At 44.3% G+C, this 20,092-nt stretch overlaps 1 protein-coding gene across 3 annotated transcripts in view; it reads left to right on the top strand.

Annotated features, from left to right (window-relative positions):
- ZDHHC8 (zinc finger DHHC-type containing 8) overlaps nucleotides 1-20,092 on the top strand; it is a 245,272-nt gene that overhangs the window by 146,246 nt on the left and 78,934 nt on the right. For all 3 annotated transcript variants that reach the window (XR_004003000.1, XM_030583134.1, XM_030583133.1), the window contains exons 2-6: nucleotides 684-805; nucleotides 7,846-8,003; nucleotides 11,292-11,464; nucleotides 14,230-14,332; nucleotides 18,977-19,068. Coding sequence is in view for 2 of the 3 variants with exons in the window: in XM_030583134.1 (XP_030438994.1) it covers nucleotides 684-805; nucleotides 7,846-8,003; nucleotides 11,292-11,464; nucleotides 14,230-14,332; nucleotides 18,977-19,068 (648 nt within the window). In the remaining variant the exon portion in view is untranslated. The remainder of the gene's footprint in view (nucleotides 1-683; nucleotides 806-7,845; nucleotides 8,004-11,291; nucleotides 11,465-14,229; nucleotides 14,333-18,976; nucleotides 19,069-20,092) is intronic.

Below are 20,092 nucleotides of genomic sequence, written 5' to 3'. Positions count from 1 at the left end.
TGCTGAATTGCTGCTGGAGAGCCCGACATGCTGCCCCTTCCGCTTAGCTGCCCCACGCACCTGCTTGCTGAGCTGGTGCCGGAGCCGGTCCTGCTTCCCTCAAAGAAAGAGGTTTTGCAATGATTTCCAGGAGTGATATTTACAGACTTAAGGGCTCTCACTGGGGAGAACAGAGTAGGAAATAAAAGAGCTTGATGGAAATTATTTGTTTTCCTATTTGTACATCCTCTGGAGATTGAGAGATTCAGTTCTAATTAACATCAGTGGGAATCAGGAGTAACCCCAATTGAAGGCATAAAGTTATTCTGTTTTAGTGACTGAAAGCAGAATCTTTGCCACTGATTACAGAAGTTCCATGTCAGAGTGCAGCAGTGACACAAAAAGGAAAATGTGAAGTCATTAAAAAAAAAAAAAGATTACTCCGTAACACAGGAACCCTACAAATAACAATTCAGTCCTTTCTGCCCTATAGAACTATGTTGCTTTACAGAGGGCAGATAATATGCACTGCAGATCATTGAAACCAGCTGTAATAGTTGTTTCAACTCCTAAGTAACAAATTCAACCACTGTATGACCTATGGGGGGCTCGTAATGGTGTGTCTCTGCTTGCACGCTGTGAACAGGAAGCTGCCACTTGTTATATCATAAAATGTCCTTATCTGTAATTCTTTCTCTCTGCAGGTGCCCCTGGTTAACAAGAGCCATCTCCCCAGCCATCCCTGTGTACAATGGGCTCGTGTTCTTGTTCGTACTTGCAAACTTCAGCATGGCGACGTTCATGGACCCTGGAGTTTTTCCACGAGGTAATGGGGGATGGGTGTAAAAAATAAGCCGAGGCAAACAGTCGGGTTTCCGAAGCAGCACATATGCCATTTGTTTCGTTCCTCCTCCCATTTTTATCCTCAGCTGGCTGTAAATGCGAGGATGTAGCTAAGTCGTGGATACGCTCCGTCAGTTTCTGAAATGGAAAGGGTCTTTTTTTCTCCTTGTACTTGCTTGAATTGGTAATCTGGGCCTGGCATTGGATAACGTGGCTCTCATTGAGAAGATAGCCAGACTGATGTGATTGCGATTAGTATCCCCTGTGTCATGCTGGCACATTGGATTTACGTCATTGCCTTCACAATAGGCAGCTGAGCACGGTGCAGTAGAGGGCTGAGCTTCTGAAAGCGGCTGCATTAAAACAGCAATTCACTCCAGCAAGCTTAGAAGAAACACAGTAGCAGTGAACACTAAAAAAGATAATGATTAAGGCCTTTGTTAGAGTGGGTTTTTTAAAATATATTGTAAGAGAAATGGCTGTTTAATATAGTGCTGGTGCATAGCTGATTGAACAGGATAAGAACTGTTTGTTTATTGTTATGGAAACGACACCGTGGCTATTTCTTTTAAACCATCAAAATGAGAGAATTACTGCCTCACTTTGTCCCTGTTCCAATAGTCATTCACACACAGCTTGCAACAGAGCCTGTTTTAGGGGAGGTCACAAAACAAAAGGCTCCCTGCCCCTTGCAAAGTGCATTTTCTCACCTGCATTCAGTACCTTCTCTTCATTATTCCCTTGAACAAACCGAGTAATGTAACTGCTCATGCAAGTGATGCTATTTCTTCCCAGACAGGAGCCAGTGATAAACATATTCTATTTATATAGCTTCTTTCAGCTGCCAATCTCAGAGGCCTTTACAAACACTGATTAAGGGAAATATTATCAGGGCTGCCCAGAGGATTCAGGGGGCCTGCGGTAAAGAAATTTCGGGGGCCTCTTCCATAAAAAAAAGTTGCATTACTATAGAATACTATATTCTTGTGGGGGCCCCTGCTGGCCTGGGGCCTGGGACAAATTGCCCCACTTGCTCCCCTCCCCCCCCCGGGCGGCCCTGAATATTATTATCAAGTTTAAGTGATTAAGGTAAATATTATTACCAAGTTTAAGGGTTAACTCACAGTGAGGTTAATAATTTGCCTCCAAGGTCATATGGGGCCAAATTTTCAACCATATTTAGGTTCCTAAAGATGCAGATAGGCAACTGCTATCTCCAAAAGCACCTGGGGCTTAACTCCCATTTAAATCAATAGGAGTTAGACGACTAAGGGCTTGGCTACACTCACACTTTACAGCGCTGCAACTGGGGTGTGAAAAAACACCCCCCCTGAGCGCTGCAAGATACAGCGCTGTAAAGAGTCAGTGTAATCAGGGCAGCAGCGCTGGGAGCGCGGCTCCCAGCGCTGCACACTACACCCGTAAGGGATGTGGTTTACATGCAGCGCTGGGAGAGCTCTCTCCCAGCGCTGCCGCTCTGACTACACTCACACTTCAAAGCGCTGCCGCGGCAGCGCTTTGAAATTCCAAATGTAGCCATACCCTAAGCTCTTTTAAAAAGCCATAGAAGCAGGATCCGTGAAGGGACTTAAGATGATGAAATGCTCAGTGTCATGGCACTTAACTTTTAGGCATCTAGAAAATCACAGGAACAACACTGCCATTCACACAGCCTGAGTTAGGTGCCTATACAATGAATGAGGAGACATAGGCACCTTAGACTGCAATCCACAAAGTCAGTAGGCTAGGTGGGGAGCTGCCTAAAGTAGCTCATGGGAGATGCAGACCAGAGAGGTGATTGCTAAGCCCTACCTCTAAGCATGCCTACTGGATCACGTCCCTGCATGTGATTTAGGTGGCCGAGTGCCTGTCTTTTTGAGTCTGTGACTCGCTCTGGAGCTTAAGTGGGAGATAGGTGTCTGGACACCTACCATGAGGCACGTGCGCAGGCTCAGGTGGGAGATAGTTGCCCAGATGCCTAGAGTGAAACTGCCGTGCATATACCCAGAGGCAAAAACATAGGCACCAAATGAATTTAGGTGTCTACGGGGTTAGGTGGCAGCTGAGTGTGAGTTTTGTGGATTGCAGTGGTACCTAAAAAACAGGACTTGGGTGCCTAAAAACAACAGTTAGTTGCCTACCTCCCTTTGTGGATCCCACCCTAGGTTCCTATCTTCCTTTTGGTGCATGCATATCTTTGAAAATTAGACTCGTGGTGACTAACCAGGAATAAAATCCAAGACTCCTAACTCCCACTACTTGTGGTTCATCTGAGAGGAGAACAAGAGTTGAGCTAGCTATGCAGATAGATCAGTTTTAACAATGGCAAGAGGTAAACAGCAGGGTTCCTCAAGGATCTGTATTGGGGCCTGTGCTGTCAACATATTCATTAATGATCTGGAAAAGGGAGTGAACGGTGAAGTAGCGAAGTTTGCAGATGGTACAAAATTATTCAAGATAGTTAACTCCAAACCGTCTGCTAAGACTTACAGCAGGATCTAAAAAAATTGGGTGACTGGGGAACAAAAGGGCAGATGAAATTCAGCGGTGATAAGTACAAACTTATGGCCATTGGAAAAAAATAATCCCATCTACACATGTATAACGATGGGTTCTAAATTAGCAGTTACCACTCAAGAGTGAGATCTTAGAATCACTATAGATAGTTCTCTGAAAACTTCCGCTCAAAGCACAGCAGCAGTTGAAAAGACTAACAGAATGTTAGGAACTATTAGAAAAGGAATAGAAAATAAGACATAAAATATCATTATACCACTATATAAATCCATGGTCCGCCCACACTTTGAATACTGTGTCCAGTTCTGGTTGCCCCATCTCAAAAAAAATATAGTGCAACTGTGAAAGGATCAGAGAAGGGCAACAAAAACAATCAAGGGTATGAAACAGCTTCCATAGGAGGAGAGACTAAGAAGATTAGGGCTGTTCATCTTAGAAAAGAAATGGCTAAAGGGAGATGTGACAGAGGTTTATACAATCATGAATGGTGTAGAAAAGTTGAATAGAGAAGAGTTGGTTACCCTTTCCCACAATAGAGATACCTGGGATCACTCAATGAAATTAATAGGCAGCAGGTTTAATACCAACAGAAAGAAGTACTTTTTCCATACAGTGCACAATTAACCTGTGGAACTCATTGCCATGGGATATTGTGATGGCCAAAAGTATAACTGGCTCAAAAAAGAACAAGATACGTTCATGGAGGATAGGTCCACCTATGATCATTAGCCCAGATGGTCAGGGATGCAACCCCATGATCAGGGATTATGTTTTTAGATGTGGAATTTTAAAAGTACTCAGCACTCACTGATGTCAATGGGAGCAGAGATAGTCCAATGTTGAGTAATTCTGAACATCCTACCCTAGAAGTCCAATCCTACTCCCATTTTAAATCCATGGCAAGGCTCCTATTGATTACTGGTGCAAGATTGGATTCCAAATGTGCTGCATGATCAATTTCCTTGTGCTGGAGACCCAAGCATCCCTGCCTAGGATGCCCAATCACTAAGGCTACATTTTAGTCATGGGTATTTTTAAAGTCATGGACAGGTTATGGGCAGTAAACAAGAATTCACAGCCTGTGACCTGTCCATGACTTTTACTATATACCTCTGATTAAAACTTGGGCTAGAGGCCACAGGTGCTGTGGGGTGGGTGGCCCAGGACCCCGGCTGGTGCTGGGAGGAGGGGCTGGGCCATGGCATGGAACCACTGCTGGTCCTGAGGGAGGCTTGGTGGGGCTGGCAGGCTCTCTACCCAGCTCGGGTTGGCATGTCCATGAAGCTGCTAGGGGGAGGGGCGGCCAGGGGGGCTCCACACGCTGCTCCCTCCACAAGTACCAGCTCCGCAGCTCCCATTGGCTGGGAACCATTGCCCCGCTCTGCTCATTGGGCGTTGCAGCTGGGGAGCAGGGTCGGGATGGGGGCTTGCCCCATTCTGCCCATGTGGCACTCCTGCTGGGGAGTGGGCTCAGAGCACGGCACTCCCTTGCCCACTCCCTGGCTGGAATGCTGGGTGGGTGGAACGGGGCATGCCCCCACATTCCCACCCAGTCCCTGGCAGGTGCACTGGATGGGTGGAGCGGGGGAGCCAAACAATGTTCTAAGGGAACATTGCAGGACTTCAAACGAGTATGTTCTCTAATAGGTCAGTTACTGTAATGACACTGGAGTAAACAGTAGCTCTGCGGAGATGGATACCATTATATATGTATAAGTCAGAAGAGCACCAGGCATTGTATCTCAGTGACGGGAGGAATTTAAGCCCTGCTTTGAACACTCAGAAACTTAGTTTGAAATCTGGACCTGATTTTGGGGTATTGATTAGTGAGCCAAATACAGACACCAACCTAGTTTCCTGTAAGCTGCAAACTATCAAGGGCCACTCGGGGGGGGGGGGGGGGGGGGGGGGGCCCCTCCCCCAACCCAGCCCAGTCCCGCCAGAGTTGCTGGGGAGAGGAGCCCTTCCCCCAGCCCAGCCCAACCCCGCTGGAGCTGCGCATTTGGGGAGAGGCACTTCTCACCCGTCCCTGAGCTACTGAGTGAGAGAGTCCTCTCTCCCTGCCAGAGCACTAGGGCAGCCTGCACCCCAAACCCCTCATCCCCAGCCCCACCCCAGAGTCCACACCCCAATCCTCTGCCCCAGTTCTGAGTCCTGTCCTGCATCCCGAACCCCTCAGCCCTGGCCCCACCCCAGAGCTTTCACCTCTAGCCAGAGCCCTCACCCCCTGCACCCAACCTTCTGTCCCAGCCCTGAGCCCCCTCCTGCACCCTGAATCCCTCATCACCAGATCCACCCCAGAGCCTGCACCCCCAGGCAGAGCCCTCATTCCTCTAAACCCCAACCCTCTGCCCTAGTCCTGAGCCCCCTCCTACATGCCGAACCCCTCAGCCCCACCCCCATCACACATCACCTCCATATTGTTGCACATAACAAAATTCATTCCACACATGGATGTAAAATGTTAGAGTGAACACTGACACCAACTATGAGCTGGGAGTCAGGGAGCCAGGGACCCAGACCTAAGGTATGGGCCCATTCAGGGGCGGCTCCAGGCACCAGCGCAGCAAGCGCGTGCCTGGGGCAGCAAGCCACGGGGGATGGCCTGCCAGTCGCTGTGAGGGCGGCAGTCAGGCAACCTTTGGTGGCATGCCTGAGTGAGGTCCACCGGTCCTGCGGCTTCAGCGGCGGGTACGCTGAAGGTGCGGGACCGGCAGATCACCCGCAGAAATGCCGCCGAATCTGCATGACCAGCGGACCTCCTGCAGGCAAGTCGCCAAAGGTCGCCTGACTGCTGTGCTTGGGGTGGCAAAAAACATAGAGCCACCCCTGGGCCCATTTCCTCACTATTCAATTCCAAATTTAAACCATTATTCAGAAACATGCAGCTTTTTTTTGTGGCAGTGATAAGTACTCTTGACGGTTCTGTGTGTGTGTATAAAGTGCCAGCTTTCGTCATGGGTTTTTCTGAAGGACAGGTGTGTGTGTATATATATATATATATATATATATATATATATATATATATATATATATATACACTGTATGCAGATTCTTGTCTGGATAGGTTAGCATCTTTACAAGCATTTACCCATGAACCATTAAGCTAGGGGCTTGTTTTATTTCACACTGAAGCTTTTATAACAGGGATGGGCAAAGTACGGTCCATGGGCTGCATCCGGGCTGCTAGATGTTTTAATCCAGCCCTTGAGCTCCCATTGAAAAGCGTGGTCTGGGGCTTGCCCCGCTCCAGCTGGGGAGCGGGGTTGGGAGCTACTCCGCTTGGTTCTCAGAAGCAGCGGCGTGTCTCCCCTCCAACTCCTATGCATAGGGGCAGCCAGGGGGCTCCACTCTACACACTGCCCCCACCCCAAGTGCCACCCCTGCAGCTCCCATTGGCTGTGTGTTCATCAGTGTAGGAGGGGGGACATGCCACTGCGTCTAGGAGCCGCTTGAGGTAAGTGCCACCTGGAGCCTGCACCCCTGAGCCGCACCCCCGTGCCTGAATCCCCTACCCCAGCCCTGATCCCCCTCCCACCTTCCAAACCCCTTGGCCTCAGCCCAGAGCACCCTCCTACACCACAACCCCCTCATCCCCAGCTCCACATTAGAGTCCGCACCCCAGCTGGAGCCCTCACACCCCCCAACATCCAACCCTCCCAGCCCCAGCCCGGAGCCCCCTCCCGCACCCTGAACTCCTCATTTCTGGCCCCACCTCAGAGCCCACCCCCCCTCAGCCAGAGCACTCACCCTCTCCCACACCCCAACCCCAATTTCGTGAGCATTCTTGGCCTTCCATACAATTTCCATCCCAGATGTGGCCCTTGGGCCAAAAAGTTTGCCCACCCCTGTTTTATAACCATCCCATTCCCTCCCCCACCCCCAGAGTATGTATATAGCTCCTGAATGAAATGTTTCATTGATCTGAATAGTACGTTAGGCTATGCTGGAGAAGCAGATTTCTGGGTCAATACTGTTGAGTCAGATAATTAATTTCTCAGGGATATCTTGCTTGGATTTTTGTTTTCAAACTAATTCGGTCTTTCCTTGACAGTCTTCATTGCAATTGCTGTTGCCTGACCAAGTGGTGGTCAGAGTTGATTCAATCTACTAAAGTATGCAGCAAACTTCTCACAACAAGGTGCTTGGGAAGCATTGTAGATTTCCACCCCACTTTGAAACTATTTGAGCTCTAGTTATATTCTTCTAGGAGCAAATGCTGTCTAAAACAAGAATCAAATAAGATCAGTGGGCTGGCTAGCAAGGCAATAAATGCACTAGGATTATTCTCTTGGCTAATAAAATGAAGTCTGGAGTATTCAATCCTTCTGCAATCAGGACACCCCTTTCTGACAATACATCACTTCTAGCACTCTTTATTGCTCTGAAAAGTACCTGCACACATGTAGCGTCCATGTATCTGACCCTGATAGTATTAGATCTTCCACCTTTAAACTGTAATCTGTATTATTTTTATTTATTTATTTATATGTTTACATCGAGCAGCAGATGAAGATGAGGATAAAGATGATGACTTCCGAGCTCCACTCTACAAGAATGTGGAGATTAAAGGAATCCAAGTACGGATGAAATGGTGTGCCACCTGCCATTTCTATCGCCCGCCCCGCTGCTCCCATTGCAGCGTCTGTGACAACTGCGTTGAGGTAAGTCTCCTTGATTAGCTGATCTTTTGGCTTGGATTTGGGTGGTGGACCTGTGAACAGCTAGATGACCCAGGTGAGTGAATGCTCCCTAACTTTCACTCTTTAAAAAAAAAAGAGCAGTAAAGGGACAAATTCTCAGCTGGTGTAAATTGCTATAGCTCCACTGATGCTGACAGATTGCCTAGGAATCCTACCCTGAATCTGATTAAAGTCACAAGTGAAACAGAGTTTGGTGTCATCCTTGTCACTGACTCTTTCTCCACCCAAACGCAGTGCATGATTTGGTATTCCTAGCCGTCTCTACTCAGGAGTGGCCTAGGGCTTATGAAACTGGAAGCATTACAAGGGAAGGTTATGGTGCCTTGGCAGAATTTAGGAGGAGGCTGGGGGAAAATCTGCTTGCAACATTCCTGATCCCTCTGCTTTGTCTCCTATTAAATATGTAAATATGAATTGCAGTAGGAGTGTGCTTTTTTTAATTGTAAATCATAACACTCAGTAGCATGTGAATTTTAGAAAGAATAGAATAAGAATTTCTGAGCCTAACATTAAAATACAACATACCCATTTATAAACTTCAGTTAGAGTCTCATGACCATTACCGCATGCATGCTTCTAATTCCTCTAAATTATGAGGCTTGGACACATGTTGATAAATATGAGGTCATAGTGAAGCACATAGTATATTTAAACAATAACCCCAAAGTAATGGAGTATGTTACTGGGCCATAAACATCTCCCAAACTTATAAATACAGTGAACTATAACCATAGTGTTTTATTGCCACGGGAGCTACAAATTCCACTTCTTAAGGATCGGTGCTATTGTAAGGTGTATTTTTTTTAATTAGAATGATTTAAATCTTTAATGCATTTTAAAATGTATTCAATTGTATGATTAAAATAATGGGAATCTCTAATTGGCAATAGGCTAAAACTCTCCAAGTGAATTGCAAAGTCAGCCAGAATACAATGTATGCCATATTGGGCCAAAGCCTCTTTGTCTTAATCATATGAATAGTCACAGTGGAGCTAGTCATGTGAGAGAGGCAATCTGGGGTTGGTTTATGTCATTTGCTTTATCCTTAAGAGCAGATTCCTAAATTATAGCCAGCTGAAAGCTATGCTCAGCCTAATACCCATTAATAGATAGGACAACAGTGCCCAGTGCCCTGTCATAGGGAGAGTCAGCAAGGTGCGAGAGCTGAGGGGATATGGGGAGAAATAAATTGCTGGAAGAGGCAGGTCTTCCAGAAAGGACAGGGGCAGCCATGACAGCCATTTTGTTGGGCTGATGTAGGCTGTTGGATGGAGCTGGCTTTTTCACTAGAAAACTGGACCACATATTCAGAGTTTTGAGTTAAAACACTAACATTTGTCACTGATTCTAAATGTTGTTTAGGTGAAGCTAAATTTTGAATTGAAATTTGAACTCCTTCCCCCACCCCTCAGTATCTGTGTGAAAACCCCATTTTCAATAAAGGAAGTGTTGCCAACACAAGATTACCTGAAACTAGCAGGTGTAAATGCTTGCAATTCCATGCAGCCCTAATGTCACCAGTGGCATTGAGGCCACAATATTCCAGGGAAGTCAGAGAGGAAAGTGGGAGGGAATCCCAGAGTAACTTCTCGTTAAAAATAAAATGGCTTGGAACTCAGAGCAAGTCAAAATGCAAGACTCCACTGCAGTGGGTTCCAGTACTGAGGAGTTTTACTTATGCCTAGACCAGCTGAGCATTACTTGCTGTTCCGACTGGCTAACAGGGAATCTCTTGCTATATAACTAAAATGTGATTGCTTACTGAGGTATACAAGCAAAGGCATTAATGGCTCATTAATCAATAAATTGCAGTCTCAAGTTAAGTTGCTTATTGATTCTTGTGACACTTATTCCCTAGGATACCTGTACATTCTAGTAGTGCCTGGACATAGTTATAGCAAAAAAAAGTCTATTGGCATTTCTGTTAGGATACTCCTTTAGGAAGAGATTGTAATTTGTATCTTTTATTTCACCTTTGGGTTGCAACTCACAATAAAAGCTCGTAGCCTAGAGGCAGACTTTTTGAGCACATCTGATTTCAAACAATCAGATTGATCCTGATTCGAAGATGTGCAAAGCAATATACAGCTTCCAAGCTTTCAGAGACAGGTGCTCTTTCTATCACATCACTTAAAAACAAAACCAAGTTAAATATAACACTTGGTTTGACCAATTGGACCTGAAAATGAATTTGTGATAGAATAATATTTCAGGACAAATTTTCATGGAAGTCCCCAAAGCTGAGGTTTCAATATATCTTTATTTCCAAATATTTTGAGCTGCACACGTCTCTCGCACACCATAGTTATAGCTAATTTACAAGTTACTTTAAAAATAACACTTTGCCATTAGTGGGAGGTATTTATCTAAATATAACAGTATTACAAAGAAAAGGATAAGTCACTATTTGATAGGAATAAAGGGTATACTATACTGGGTGTGAAGAGAACAGAACAGAACAAGCTTGCTCACTCCAGGCTTGAGTATGCTCAGATTTACGCTGGTGTACATCAGGAATAACCCCAGTGAAGTCACCAGAGTTACAGCCATATAAAACTGGTGTTATGGAGCTTTAAAGGGGTCTATGGCCTCATTAAATGTATCTCCTTAATCCAGCCTTGTGGCATATGTGAATTCTTGATCAGGAAAAACTGGGTATTTCAAGTGCTTATTTTTTTTAACTTCATCCAGAATTTCCCCCCACTTATTAGCCAGATATTGCTTTCTGCCTGAGCTTTGCCAAAAAATACTTTTTCGAGAGGCCAAAACCTCAAAATAAAAAAACCCTGGATCCTTATTGAACTTTTACATATATAAAGTGGGAGTGTGTGGGAAGATCTACAGTTGGCAGGGATGTTACAGGTTCAAGACTCTGCAATTTATGATGATCTTACTCTGATAACTATACAATGCTACAGGAGTCAAAGAAGAGAAATTGTCTTTGTCCCACAATATGGCATATACCTCTGTTTCCTTTTTAAACCTATCGGTGTGTCTTCATCCACAGTCAGAAGAATCCCTCAGTCCCAGGAGAATCTTACAAAGAGCGTGTAGTATGTTGTTTTTGCCTGGGCAGCCAGGCAATGTCAGGATAGAGCCAATCTGCAAAGGTCCAAACCAAATCTGATTCTACCTGAGGTTCAGGGGTTTTTTGGATGGACTTAGCACAGTGGTTCACATTTGTTTCTAAGGCAATGTTTTTCTTTCACTGCTTGGATATTATTCCGTGTCTCTCCATCTCTTTACAAGGACTTTGACCATCACTGCCCATGGGTCAACAATTGCATAGGACGGAGGAACTACCGATATTTTTTCCTCTTCTTGCTGTCCTTAAGCACACACATGGTCGGAGTGTTCACTTTTGGGCTGATCTATATTTTAAACCATATGGAAAAGCTGGGGGCAGCTCACACCACCATTACGTATCCTTCCTTTTAATCTTTAAGAAGTCGAGGTGCCGTAAGGAAACTGTTTGTATAAGATTTGCCTTTCAGGAAATGATGGGATTGGCTCCCTTTCTCTGATACCCATGTTCTTTTGTAGTAAAACCCAACCCAATTTCTCCCCAGCATTTGCCTGACCTACAGAAGCCTTGATTGCCTCAGAAGTTGCTGCTTAGCATCTGTATATCTCTGTCATTCAGCTGCCATAACAGAAAACAACATCTTGCTTCATTAAAATCCTCCCTTTAATTTCAGTTGGATATGGTTCTCCTACCTATATTGGCCAAGACTGTTGGGTAATATTACTGTGTTTAAAACAATTGCTTTGCCCCAGAGGTGGTTGCTTTCGAGTGGTAGCTATATATCCCTCTACATGTTTTGTAAAGTGCTTTGGTATCCTTCAGGAATAAAGATTTCTATATAGTTGTCTTGGCTTATAGAAAAACATTTCCTCTTTTTTTATTTATCTGAATGAGATAAAGAGATGGAAGAAGCAGAGTTAGAAGGAGAGGGGATACCAGGTGAAGATCCACTAGCCTGTGTCGTGAGGACTTACCATAAAGTACTATATCAATTATAACATTATAATTAATTAAGGGGATTGACCAAAAGGAACAAAGGAATCTTCATAATTCTATATGAACTGGGGACCATAGTTGGAGTCTGATCCTCAGAAGTGCCGATCCCCAGTAACTCTCATTGACTCGAAGTGTATAGAGCCTTTACTGAATAGTTACAACTAAAATCAGTGAATCAACATTCTGTTTATTTGAGCATAAGCTTTCCTAGGCTACAGCCCACTTCATCAGATGCATTTTATGCTTATGTTCAAATAAGTAAAGCTTATGCTCAAATAAATTTGTTATTCTCTAAGGTGCCACAAGTACTCCTGTTCTTTTTGCGGATACAGACTAACATGGCTGCTACTCTGAAACATTCTGTTTGTTTTTCAGCTTCTTTTAGTATTTCAAGGACCCATTTAAGGGGGTGAAATAATCAAAACTGGTCTTCTCACTGCATTTAGTCAGTGGGAGCTATGGATCTTCAGAACCGCTCAAGATCAAGGTCTCCTTGCTGATACTCCAAAGGTGTTTTTTCTTCAGCATTCAGTGGATCTTCTGCCATAGTAGCTTCAAGGGGGGCAGATTGACCTGGCTGCTGTGGAAGATTTGCATGACATGCTGCAACCTGGCATTCTAGCTCTGCCGGGATCCAGACATTCTTGTCAAATGACTATTTATACCTATCTCATAGAACTGGAAGGGACCTTGAAAGGTCATCAAGTCCAGCCCCCTGCCTTCACTAGCAGGACTAAGTACTGATTTTGCCTTAGATGCCTAAGTGGCCCCCTCAAGGATAGAGCTTACAACCCTGGGTTTAGCAGGCCAATGCATTTACACCTCTTGATTCAATAGCTTGCGCTAAGCATTGTACCAAGGTTCCCACAAGAATATACTGTAGTATTTGAGTCAGTTCACAGCATCCTATGCAATACAGGGAGTTTTAGTCTCATGCTAGAAAATAGTTTTATGATACTAAAAATGCCAACCAATATTTTCTCAACATGCTAGGAGGTTGGGATGTAAAATTTAGCATTGCCCCCCCTAAAAAAGAGACCATTAAATTCTAGTTTAGCTTCTGTCTCTCCAAATGCTTGGTGAAGGGACTGCTTTTTCAGTGAAGAGGAAGCTGAACATCGGCATTTACCTGAATCTACATCACATGGGCCAGATTAGTGCCTAGCGTAAACACAAGTAACTCCATTGAAGTGCTTGTAGTTACACCATCTTCCACCACATATAAATTTGGCCTAAGCCACTGGGCAATGATAATCATTGCAGGTCTCCATGCACATTTATGTTGAGGATCCTGCATCTTCACAGATCATGGATTTTCACAGTGCTATATGTGCTATAAATTCCAGTGTGCATTTTAAAATGAGAGGACAGCTTGGAGAAATGCAGGAGAGAGATCACTACTCTGCTACCTTGACATTCTAGGACCTGGTCAGTCCCAAATGATTGTATTCCTCTGTCTTGCAAAGGAATGGACCAGCTGACTAGTTCCTTGAAGCTACTAGAGCAGGGATAGGTAATTTATGGCACACGTGCCAAAGGCGGTACGGGTACGTGAGCTGATTTTCAGTGGCACTCACACTACCCGGTCCTGGCCACTGGTCCGAGGGGCTCTGCATTTTAATTTAATTTAATTTTAAATGAAATTTTAAAAACATTTTAAAAACCTTGTTTACTTTACATTCAACAATAGTTTAGTTATATATTATAGACTTATAGAAAGAGACCTTCTAAAAACATTAAAATGTATTACTGGCATGTGAAACGTTAAGTTAGAGTGAATGAATGAAGACTCGGCACACCGCTTCTGAAAGGTTGCTGACCCCTGTACTAGAGACTGTAGAATGAATGAATTGAAGTAAAGTAAAGTAGTAAGGGAGGCATGGGGACCTTATGGCTTCCAAATACTCAATATTGTGTTGGACACTGAGGAGCAGATAACTTTAAGACTCTTGTTAAACAAGAAACTAACAGCTCTGATAGACTAAAGTAATTTCTAGTGCTTAATTCCAAGACATACTTCAATGTGTAATTTAAAAAAACACAAAGAAAGGTGGAGATTACTTACTAGATTTCTAGTTTAGGGAATTCTCTCTCCTCTTCCATTCCCCTGACCCCTGATCTCCCTTTTCCCTGTCATTGAACAGTTTCCTTAACTCTGGGATGTAGCATGGCTGTCATGTGTGTGACTGGATTGTTCTTTATCCCAGTCATTGGTCTCACAGGTTTCCATATTGTTCTAGTGGCACGAGGGCGTACAACCAATGAGCAGGTAAGAAAACAATTCTACCTCCATGTTCCTATTAAAGGTGTGAGAGTTGAGAAGGATCCCTTTCCTGGGGAGGATAAAGAGAAGATATAGTATCTAAAGATGGGCAAATCAGGTTGGGTAAAGCGGCAGCTGACCAAACCTTAACACTAACACTCAAACTGTTGCTTTACTGAGGGTCTAAAAAGGTTGGGAAACTTTTCTTCTCAAATATCTGTTTGACTAAATTCTGGGCAAGCTCCCGGGCACAGCGGAATGGGACAGGCCTATGTAAGTCCTCAAAGCAGGGTTTAAGTGGTGCATGGAATATTGCCAACCTCAAAAGTTCCAAACTCATGAGTCAGATGCAAAAGAATTGTCACATTTAAAAAAAAAAAAGATTAAATTGCATTCTGTTCTGTCTCCTGATTTTGTTGGTTTAATCAGCTGCCCCTGCCTGCCCACAACGTGTGTAACAATGAGCAGCTTTGAGCTAGCTCATTGCCACATGCACACAGATTCAAGCTCATTTTGCTGCTCCAAAACCTGTGCTGGCCAACATCTTGTGACAAAATACCCAGTGAAACTTGAATTGCCACAAAATTATTCAAATGTGTAGAATGTGCTGCCTGATGATGCAGGAAATCTATCAGCATCTTCCCAAAATGCCAATTAATTAATATAGTGTCTCCCAAGCCACACATCGGCACACCTAACAGTTAGCTTTGTGCCCCGCTAACATTTGCTCCAATCCTCCAGCCCACATCATTTATGTGCCTGCACATCTGCCCTTTGTTCCCCAACACATCTCTTCTCCTCCTGCAGCTCTGGAGATTCTTCTCTCATACCCTCCCAGGATGGAGACAAGAGGGCAGCTCCAGTAGGGTCCTCTATTTTATATGGATTCTAATACTGCCCTCCTCACTCCCACTATCTTCCAAGAATGTATTAAGTGATGTGACTAACCGTCTGTCACACGTGGTTCATCCTCTCTCTCAGCCTCTCCACACATGGAGAATTGCATGTGCAGTGATTTTGTTTTGGTAGAGGTTTGTTGGGGGCAGGGAATTCTCTTTAAACATATGTGCTGCTCTGTGTGTGTCAGAGAAGGCAGATCGATAGAGTGCACCTTTCACTTGGAGCAGAAGGTTTGTAATGGTTCTTAGCTCCTGAGCAAATTTATGCCACAGTCTCAGATCAGCCCTGGAGAAAGCTTTGTCTCCTGCACAGATGAAGCTTACCTATGAGGTGGAGAGTGCCATTGTGCCTAAGGAGCGAAGTAGTTGACCATAATGCTCATCCCATAACTTTAGACAATTGCTTTAGCTATCCTGGGCCCTGGCCATTGAGCACCTGGAAGGTAAGGACAAAGATCTTGAACTTGATCCTATTCTATGGGAAGCCAATGCAGAGAGCAGAGGACAGTGCTCACTGTAGCCCGTGTTGCTGAGAAGATGTGCTGCACCATTCTATACTAGTTGGCATTTCCTAAGGGCTGATGACTTAATGTTCAGGTACATTGCATCGCTGTTGTCCAGACAAAGTGCTGAAGTGACAAAGGTATAAATAACTGAGACCAAGTCACTGGCTAAGAGACTCCATCACATCCTGTGGGCAGTCAGGCATGTTAGGAAACATTACTTGCAAAGCTGCTATATGATAGCTTAGCATCAGTGAGGAATCTAAACCAGTTGTGGGTCTTGTTTTCAACCAAAGGAAACTTCATAGTGTCAGTAAACTCTTTAAACTGCTTTCCTTTGCCCACCAGCATCACCTCTGTCTTGGGGTTAAGCTCCAACCAGCTGTTCTTCATCCATGAGCTGAACTTCTCCAAGCTCTGGGCCCTCTTGGTGGCAATGGTATAGTCACCTGTAGTGAAGAATAGGTAGAGCTGTGTGTCAGCTTCATGCTGCTGGGAACTGAATCCATGTTGTCAGACCAGCTCACCCAGTAGCTCCTTGTAGAAATTGAATAGGACTAGAGAGATAATTGATTCTTATGACACTCCACATCTGACAGGTCTAGTGGCTGAGGTGCAATAACCCATCACCACTCTTCTAGGTGACACTGCTTGGTTTTTTCTTCTCCCTTCTTGTGACAATGGTATGGCTGTTTTTTTCACTCACCCTTACACCCCTTACCTGAAAACTCATGTCACTTCCAAGGGGAGGGGGAAAATGCTTTGCTTAATGCATGTTGGGATTGGCTGTCCTTCCCTTGGGGGCTGGGAAATGGCAGCCACTCAGAGGGGGCTTTCTCCATGGCAGCCTGAAAATTGCATGAGGCCTAGAGCTTTGTGCCTCAGTGCAAGCCTGTCTGCATCGGGGCTCAAATCGTGTTACAGGACTTGGTGGCATTGTGCATAGGCCTCATGCTAGCCCTCTGCATCTGGGTGAAATAGTCCTTCTGGATTTCATCCGGGCCAGAAAGAAGAAATACTAGAAAACTCTAGTCTTCTTGTATTTCAAGTAGTTTGAAACTGAAAAGTGTCAGACTCACAGCAGTTCTTTGGTATGCTTACCTGAACTGCCAAATCTCTTGAGGTTCACCTGTCTGTAATGGTGTTCCTATCTCTCTGTGCCATTTGCCCAAGACTAAATGTAGCTTTCACTGAATATCACAACTTCTCTATCATGTGGACTATCCAGCCCTGATTGGAGGATGGGGTCCATGATCCCTCAGGTCTTTTCCAGAGGAAGCTCATTCTAGTAATTAAAGCACAGGCCTGGGAGTGAGGTAATGTGGATTCTGTTGCTAGCTTTGGCACTGACTCACTGTGTTAAAGCATTCACTTTTCTCCTGCAGCAGCAGTACTGAATCGCTTTCCTCACCAACTGAAATAATGAACAAGCAAAATGTGCTCAGCTGCATTTGTCCCCCTTTTTTCCTGTTTTTTTTATAGCCAAATAGTGCAGATTTCTGGTGGTTTGCTAGAAATTCTTGGTAACTGTGTCCATGCCAGATTTCACTGTCTCTGATTATTATTACTAAAAAGGGTATGATTTTTGGGGTGTATAATAGTTGAGTTTACATTTTTCATGAGCTTTTGGAATGACTCAGGAACTCATTTATGGTATCAGAATAACACAAGATGTCATCTTATCACTGTATTTTTAGTTCCTGAATAGAATGAACAATACCCTTCAGTTCCACAGCACCCTCCACCTGAGGATCTCAAAGTGCTTTATACATAATTCATGTAATTGACAGTGTAGTCTGTGAGCTAAGGAAATATTATTCTTGTATTCCAAATGGGCACAGATACATAAGGTCCTTTTTCAAGGTCTGGCATCAGGTCAGTGGCTGAGCCAGGAATACAAGCCAGAGCTGCTGATTCCCAGTACTGTACTTTAGCCATTAAGCCATTTTTCCAATCTCTGGAAGAAAAGATCTTCTATATTGGCCTTGTAAATAGGTTCCTGTTGCACTAAAAAGGCCAGCAACAAAATATGAACATCAAGACAGTGTTTGCCATTTAATCTTTACACTTGTTGCATTGCAAGTAAATAGCAGGGAGGGATAGCTCAGTGGTTTGAGCATTGACCTGCTGAACCCAGTATTAGAAGTTCAATCCTTGAGGGTGCTATTTGGGGATTTAGTGGGGGATTGGTCCTGCTTTAAGCAGGGGGTTGGACTAGATGAGGTCCCTTCTAACCCTGATATCCTGTGATTCTATTCTAAATTTACAGCAGTTATATGGGGCTCCCTGTACTATACCATGACTAAAAAGTGTTACTTGCAGATGGCAATTCTAATTATTTTAATGGCAGCCACTGTATTGAAGGATCTGGCTTTACTGAGATTTACCCAAGTATGACAATTTTTACCTTTTTGGCGTCCCACGCTGTGCAACGATGGTATGATTGCATACCCTCTATAAGTAGAGCCCTGCAAATACAGATATCTGCAGATCATTTTTGCAGATCGAATGAGGATATCAATTTTGTATCATCTCGGGGCTGTTATCTATAAGGCTAGAATGACCCTTTTATGAAACTCTGTCCCAGGCACACAAAGTTTTAAATGAATTCCACCAGTCTAGAGGGGTTTAACCATTAGGAAAATAGCTAATTCCCAGGCAGATGTTATAATTCCATAACTGCCCATTATGGGCTTCCTGGCGCCTTCCAGATAAGCATTAGGATTGGCCGCTGCTGGAAATGGAATGTTGATCTAGATGAACCATTGGTCTCATCTAATATTAGGAACATAGGAAGGGACATGTCTATGGGATTTAGGAGCTACTAGAGTATGTCTTGCTAGGGCGGAAGAAAGGGAAGCAGGCCAGATCAGGCAGCCAGGCTGAGGGCAGACTGAGGACTCTGGAACAGGAAGAATACGGTGGGATGGAGCTGGTGCCTGTGTATTGCAGACAGGAAGCCTCAAGTTCTCTGGATTTTGAGGCGGGGGCCTTTAGCCTACATGCAGATGGTAGCATAAAGGGGAGGTGTGGGCTTAGGAAGTTGTGTTAAGGTTTCTTACGTTGTTGGGGGTGGCAGAGCGAGGGAGCATCACTTACAAGAAAGAATAACCTCCAGTTGGGAAAAGTGAAGCGCGATGGATATACAGAACAGCGAGGACTGGAATACTCATTCTTGGGGTTCTAAGAGTTAATGGGTGCCTCTTCCACATTTAGAGCATTGATCACTGCAATGAATATTTTTCCAGGTGACGGGTAAGTTCCGTGGGGGGGTGAATCCTTTCACTCGAGGGTGCTGCGGTAACGTGGAACATGTGCTCTGCAGCCCTCTGGCTCCCAGGTAAGGAAGAATGTTATTCTTAAACATGGGTCACAAGGTAAACAAAACTCAATGTTCTGAGCCACCCCAGAGTCTGGCCCCATTCATCCCCGCTAGTAGTATCTGCTGTGGAGAGGTATGGTATGTCAAGACCTTGGCAGAGCTGAGGGGAAGCTTGTACAGTGCCTTCACTGTGCATGGCTCTTAGTCTTGGCATTCTCATTTAATATAATGCACAATCTTCACTCCCAACCCAAGTATTTATGGTTAGCAGGCCATATCATATCAACCGCTTTCTCTATTTACTGAGCCATTTTATAACAAGACTAGATTTTTCACAAAAAAATAATAATTGGGATTGATAGCCTATTCCTGCTCCCTGCTTTTCTCTAACATGGCTTCATTAAGTTGCTTATCCAGTGAAATTCAATAACTGGATGTAATCTTGCTAATGCAACATATTTTCCTGTGTGGTGCACTGCCCTCCAAAGTACACTTTAAAGATTCTAGTCACTGCTGGAAAGAAATGAAGTATCTAAAACCAACCTTTTGCCCCTTAGGTTTATAATTAATTCAAGGCAGCTGTAGCTTTCAATCTCACAGACACCTTTCATCATCATAAAACACATATGATTTCCTACCTGGTGCTACGGTTTGCAATTTTGGATTTTATTTATGGTTCCTTACTTTTCAGCAGATATTTGTCCCTGTGCCCTTTGAAACAATGGTCATGAACATTAGTGTTGCTATAGAACAGAAAAGATTGAACATAGATGTCCAAGGTGCTGAGCTGTCCAGCAGAAACACACATACTTTTAATTGTAGTGGGAGTGGGCTGAATGTACTTTTCAAGGTGCTGAGCTGTCCCAGCCTACACACGCTATTATCTCTAGTATGTGGTTTTTCTTGATTAGACAGCAAGCAAAGCTTAGCAGGCTATTCCTAGTGTTAAAGTGGTAGCACTGGAAGTGGAATCTAAATTTCTTGAACTGATCAAATCATGAGCACTTGAATTAGGTCAGCAACTTTAGGAGAGCAGGATGTT

Source organism: Gopherus evgoodei, chromosome 13 (genome assembly GCF_007399415.2).
Source record: "Gopherus evgoodei ecotype Sinaloan lineage chromosome 13, rGopEvg1_v1.p, whole genome shotgun sequence".
Taxonomy (NCBI): Eukaryota; Metazoa; Chordata; order Testudines; family Testudinidae; genus Gopherus; species Gopherus evgoodei.
This window is presented reverse-complemented; position numbering and strand designations above follow the sequence as displayed.